The sequence below is a fragment of the Hyperoodon ampullatus genome (genome assembly GCF_949752795.1).
Source record: "Hyperoodon ampullatus genome assembly, chromosome: 3".
Classification (NCBI taxonomy): Eukaryota; Metazoa; Chordata; class Mammalia; order Artiodactyla; family Ziphiidae; genus Hyperoodon; species Hyperoodon ampullatus.
Window position 1 is genome coordinate 96,217,710 of NC_136916.1, and position 6,743 is coordinate 96,224,452.

A 6,743-nucleotide genomic window follows, 5' to 3' on the forward strand; every position below is an offset into this window, starting at 1 on the left:
CCCTGGTGGTGCAGTGGTTGAGAGTCCGCCTGCCGATGCAGGGGACACGGGTTCGTGCCCCAGTCCGGGAGGATCCCACATGCCATGGAGTGGCTGGGCCCGTGAGCCATGGCCGCTGAGCCTGTGCGTCCGGAGCCTGTGCTCCGCAACGGGAGAGGCCACAACAGTGAGAGGCACGTGTACCGCAAAAAAAAAAAAAAAAAAAAAAAAAGACTATAAAATTTGCCATGATTACAACTGGGTAAGAAAAATTCAAAATTTACACAAAAATTAAATCTATTCTTGGGCTAGTCGGGTGGGAATGAGAATTAATTTACCTAAATATACTCCTTTGATTTTTGTAATTCTACTACTTCTTTGTCACTATTTAATTTTTGTTTATTTATTTATGGCTATGTTGGGTCTTCGTTGCTGCGTGTGGGCTTTGTCTAGTTGCAGAACGAGGGCTACTCTTTATTGCAGTGCACAGGCTTCTCATTGCAGTGGCTTCTCTTGTTGCAGAGCACAGGTTCTAGGCACGTGGGCTTCAGTAGTTGTGGCACGTGGGCTCAGTGGTTGTGGCTCGCGGGCTCTAGAGCGCAGGCTCAGTAGTTGTGGTGCACGGGCTTAGTTGCTCCGTGGCATGTGGGATCCTCCTGGACCAGGGATCGAACCCTTGTCCCCTGCATTGGCAGGCGGATTCCTAACCACTTCGCCACCAGGGAAGCCCCGTGTCGGCACTTAATTTCGATACAATTTCAAACTTACAGAAAAGTTGTGCAATACAAGGAATTTCCAAATACGTTTTACTCAGATTCACCAATTATTTGCATCTTTGCTATCTCCGTGCCACTCCCTCCCCATGCATATATAGAATTTCCTAAGAATAAAAAACATTCTCTTACATCAGCACAGGATGGATGATTTACTACTATTTTTGCAAATAAGAAAGTTGAGAGACTATACCTTCCTGAGATCCTCGACCACAGTCTCGCTAGGCTCAGGATGCAAGGCTCCTCTCTGCGGTCCACAGGCCTCCCAGATCTGAAAGCACCAAAAAACTACCAGGTCAGTCACGCTGCCAGTGGGCAGGGCCCCCTTAACACACCTGGCAGAGGGAGAGGTATATTGTGCCTTCCCCTAGGTTGTGGGGGGCAGAGGCTGCGTTGGCACCACCCCTGGGGTGGTGCCTATTTGAGGACTGAAACTCTGCATGTGTAGGGCCACAGAAGTTTCTGTGATCCTGGAAGCTTGTCCACTGGAGCTGAGCTTCCCTGGGGAATGAATGGATTCTCAAGGGAAAGGCACTGGGCTGTCTGCTAGCGCCCCACCCAGAATCTGCTGAAAATGTTTCTTCAGAGCACTGAGCTCTGAAGACTGATCTACAAGTGCTGGAACAAAGTGGTTAAACAAGAGTCTGTCCTTGAAATCCCGGGCTTAGAGCCCCCGCTCTACAAGGATCGCTTAAGGGGCTGCTTTTATTTGGAGGAATGAGGTCTATACAGAGGGCACTGGGCAGTGACTGAGCAGCAGCCAGCTGGGAGGAAGGATGAGGTTTCCCAGTAGTTTGTAGACGAGGCCTGCACACATATAATCAACTTGTAGACACCTCCGCCATCACTAGGGTAACAGTCCTCTCCACTCCTCCCTCGGTCCTTGTGAGTTACGAGACCCAAGGCATTCCTCTCTCCATATTTGCAGCCTCTGCCTCCTGCCCAACCAGGACAAACGCAGGCAGAACAGATCCCACCTGCTCTAGTCTGGGAAGGAATTTAGCATCATTCCCGGCCCCCAACCCCACTCCTCTGGTCTGGCCTTGAGACCTAGGCCTAGTCCCACACAAGCCCCAGGGTTATTATTGGCCTTACCCTTGCTATTCTTCCCTTTACCCTTCCTCCCTGACTCTGTTACTTATTAACTTTGTGATTTGGAGGCATCAGCCTCTCTGGACCTGTTTCTTCATCTATAAATGAGATAATGACATTTACCTTAGAGGGTGATGGGAAGGGAGAAAAGAATCCCCACTTGTGAAATTGCACAACTAACCTGAGCCAGTGTTAGTCAAATCTGAAGCTCACCCATAGGAGCGACCAGAGCTTGACCTCTCTTAATTTATAGTCTAGAAGTGCCCTGTGCTGAAGGTCATAAACTACTCTGTTAATATCCATGGGCTTCCCTGGTGGCGCAGTGGTTGAGAGTCCGCCTGCCGATGCAGGGGACGCGGGTTCGTGCCCCGGTCTGCGAAGATCCCACATGCCGCGGAGCGGCTGGGCCCGTGAGCCATGGCTGCTGAGCCTGCGCGTCTGGAGCCTGTGCTCCGCAATGGGAGAGGCCACAACAGTGAGAGGCCCGCGTACCGCAAAAAAAAAAAAAAAAAAAAAAAAAAATCCATGGCTGAGGTTGATTCCTACTGAAAAGGTTTTGCCCATTTTCGCCTTGCAGATTGACAGAATTACTTACAGACCACAGGGAGCAGGGTCCTCTCATACACTAGTGGTAAGAGAGAAATGGGTACAATCTCGATACCTGGGAACAACAAATAGGAATATTCTGCATACTCTCTTTAATTAAGCAATTCCCCTCATAGGAGTCTATCAGAAATATTCACAAATGTGCTCAAGATCATATATAGGCAATCATTGCAGCATTGTTTGAAATAGAAAGTATACAGAGGCAATCTGAATGTCTAAAATTAGAGAAACAGTTAAAGACATTGTGGTGTCATGATGCTGCCATGCTGTGGGGTACTATGCAGCTATCTAAAAAAGTGACAGATCCTAAGGCCATCTACAGATTCAAAGCAATCCCTATCAAAATTCAAATGGCGTTTTTCACAAAAATAGAAAAAACATTCCTAAAATTTGTGTGGCACCACAAAAGACCCAAATAGCCAAAGCAATCTTGAGAAAGAACAAACCTGGGTACTTCCCTGATAGTCCAGTGGTTAAGACACTGTTCTTCCACTGCAGGCGTCACGAGTTCGATCCCTGGTCAGGGAACAAAGATCCTGCATGCTGTGAGGCACAGCCAAAAAATAGGGAAAAAAAAAAAAAAAAAAGAACGAAGCTGGAGGCATCACACTTCTTGACTTCATACTTTTTTTTTTTTGCGGTACGCAGGCCTCTCACTGTTGTGGTCTCTCCCGTTGCAGAGCACAGGCTCTGGACGCGCAGGCTCAGCGGCCATGGCTCACGGGCCCAGCCGCTCCACGGCATGCGGGATCTTCCCGGACCGGGGCACGAACCTGTGTCCCCTACATTGGCAGGTGGACTCTCAACCACTGCGCCACCAGGGAAGCCCTTGACTGCATACTTTATTAGAAAGCTATAATAATCAAAACAGTATGGTATTGGCATAAAACAGACATATACATCAATGGAACAGAATAGAGAGCCCAGAGATAAACCCATGCATATACAGTCACTTAATTTATGACAAAAGAGCCAAGAATATAAAATGGGGAAAAGATAACCTCTTCAATAGATGGTGTTGGGAAAACTGAACAGCCACAGGCAAATGAATGAAACTGGGCCACTAAGTTATACCATACACAAAATCAACTCAAAGTGGACTAAAACTTGAACATAAGACCTGGAACCATAAAACTCATAGAAGAAAACAGGTGGTAAGCTCCTGACACTGAACGTGGGGATGACTTTTTTGGATTCGACACCAAAAGCAAAGGCAACAAAAGCAGAAATAAACAAGTGGGACTACATCAAAAACTTCTGCACAAAGAGAAAAACAAATACTGTATGCTAACACATATATATGGAATCTTAAAAAAAAAACTGGTTGTGAAGAACCTAGGGGCAGGACAGGAATAAAGACACAGACGTAGAGAATGGACTTGAGGACACGGGGAGGGGGAAGGGTAAGCTGGGGCGAAGTGAGAGAGTGGCATGGACATATATACACTACCAAATGTAAAATAGATAGCTAGTGGGAAGCAGCCACATAGCACAGGGAGATCATCTCGGTTCTTTGTGACCACCTAGAGGGGTGGGATAGGGAGGGTGAGAGGGAGACGCAAGAGGGAAGAGATATGGGGATATATGTATATGTATAGCTGATTCACTTTGTTATAAAGCAGGAACTAACACATCATTGTAAAAGCAATTATATTCCAATAAAGATGTTAAAAACAAAAACAAAAACAAAGAAAACTTCTGTACAGCCAAAGAAAATCATCCACAAAATGAAATGGCAACCTATAGAATGGGAGAAAATATTTGCAAATCATATGTCTAATAAGGAGTTAATATCCAAAATATATAAAGAACTCATACAATTCAATAGCAAAAAAAGAAAAATCTGATTTTAAAAATGGGTAGAGGGTCTGAATAGACATTTTTCCAAAGAAGACATACAGAGGGCCAACAGGCACATGAAAAAATGTTTGATATCACTAATCATCAGGGAAATGCAAATCAAAGCTACAATGAGATTAAAAAAAATAATAATAATAATTAAAAACCATGGTGAGATATCTCCTCACACTTGTCAGAGTGGGTATTATTAAAAAGTCAAGAGGCATTTCCCTGGTGGTCCACAGGTTAAGACTCCGCACTTCCACTGAAGGGGGCATGGGTTCAATCCCTGGTCTGGGAACTAAGATCCCGCAAGCTGCAGTGCGGCCAAAAAAATAAAACAACAACAACAAAATACATTCTTTTTTTTTTTTTTTTTTTTTTTAGATTTGGCTGCGCCGGGTCTTACTTGCTGCACGCAGATCTTCTTTGCTGAGTGCGGGATCTTTAGCTGCAGCATGCAGAATCTAGTTCCCTGACCAGAGATCGAACCCAGGCATTGGGAGCACGGAGTTTTACCCGCTGGACTACCAGGGAAGTCCCAAAATACACTCTTAAAAGAAAAAAAAGGGCTTCCCTTGTGGCGCAGTGGTTGAGAGTCCGCCTGCCGATGCAGGGGACATGGGTTTGTGCCCCGGTCCGGGAGGATCCCACATGCCGCAGAGCGGCTGGGCCTGTGAGCCATGGCCGCTGAGCCTGCAACGGGAGAGCCCACGACGGTGAGAGGCCCTCGTACCGCAAAAAAAAAAAAAAAAAAAAAAAAAGAAAAAGACAAGAAATAAGTGTTGGAGAGGATGTGGAGAAAAGGGAACACTTGTACACTGTTGGTTGGAATATAAATGGGTGCAGCCACTATGGAAAACAGTCCCTCAAAAAATTGAAAATAGGGCTTCCAAAAAAAAAAAAAAATTAAAAATAGAGCTACCATATGATCCAGTAATTCTACTTCTGGGTATGCATCCGAAGGAAATGAAATCACTATCTCAAAAAGATATCTATACTCCCATGTTCATTGCAGCATTATTTACAGCAGCCAAGACATGGAAACAACCTTAGTGTCCATAGATGGATGAATGGACAAAGAAAATATGGTATATATAAAGAAAATATGGCATGTATACATACACACACATATATACTGGAATATTATTCAGCCACAAAAAAGAAGGAAATCCTGCCATTTGCAACAACATGGATGGGCCTTGAGGGCATTATGCCAAGTGGAATAAGTCAGACAAAGACAGATACTGTATCCTTTCACTTACATGATGAATCTAAAAAACCCCAACTATTGGAAACAGAGAACAGATTGGTGGTTGCCAGGGCCAGGGGGTAGAGGATGGGGTTGGGGAAAATGGGTGAAGGTCGTCAAAAGGTACAAATCTCCAGTTATAAGATAAATAAGTTCTGGGGATGTTATATACAACATGGTGACTATATTAACATAAATATGAATTGCATATTTGGAAGTTGCTGAGAGAGTAGGTCTTAATAATTCTCATCACAAGAAAAAAATTATAACTCTTTGAGGTGATGGATGTTAACTAAACTTATTGTGGTGATCATTTATATATATATATATATATATATATATATATATATATATATGATGTCAAGTCATTATGTTGTACACTTAAACTAATACCATGTTATATGTCAATCTCATTAAAAGCAGAAAAAAATAATATAAAATTCTAATATTGTCCCATGGCTCTTTACATGACCTCTAATATCCCAAGTGCTCAGGGCCCATCTTACTTCTCTAGTCCTACCTTGGCCTCCACTTGCCATCCTCCAATCCCAACAAACTCCCTCAGTATCAGCTATCACAATGATGCAGAGCATAAGTGGTTGTACTGATCTAACAGACCCACAGTAGAAAGCAAAACTGAAAAACATGCTTTAGCTCATTAGGGAGAAAGATCCTATAACTTAAGTCCATAACCCATACTACTGCCCAATTTCTTAATCTTAGGTAATCTGCTCATTGTATCCCACCCAATGCTGGTGATAGAAATAGCTATGCATACCTCTATCAACTCCACATTTATCACAGCATAAAATACATCAAAGTGATAAGTGCACTAATGTTTTACAATAATGAAAAAATAATGACAGATCATTATGTATTGACATGGAAAGATTTTTTAAGCAAAAACTGCAAGCTGCAGAATTATTTGTAATGATTCAAAAGTGCCTAGCATATAGAAGGTAATCAACAAATACTTGTTGAATTGAAAGAATATGATACCAGTCTGTTTTTTTTTTTTAAATGAACACACACTTATAAACAAGCCCATATATTTTCACGTGCCTAAAAAAAGTTCTGGAAGGACAGTGAGCACTGTCAACTGTGTTTACCCCTGGGGTGTGAGCAGCTTTAACTTTCCCAGGATCTGGTCTACAGAGCCCACATCGTGGGAGGTGAGGCTGCAGTGGGCAGCCCACGCATAC

The 6,743-nt window shown here is 43.6% G+C and overlaps 1 protein-coding gene across 1 annotated transcript in view; it reads left to right on the forward strand.

Annotated features, from left to right (window-relative positions):
• Window positions 1-5,578, forward strand: part of CCDC32 (coiled-coil domain containing 32) — a 32,149-nt gene extending 26,571 nt beyond the window's left edge. The window contains exon 4 of the mRNA XM_079700869.1: window positions 4,677-5,578. Within this exon, the coding sequence (XP_079556995.1) occupies window positions 4,677-4,725 (49 nt within the window). The 3' untranslated portion in view covers window positions 4,726-5,578. The remainder of the gene's footprint in view (window positions 1-4,676) is intronic.
• The last annotated feature ends 1,165 nt before the right edge of the window (window positions 5,579-6,743 follow it).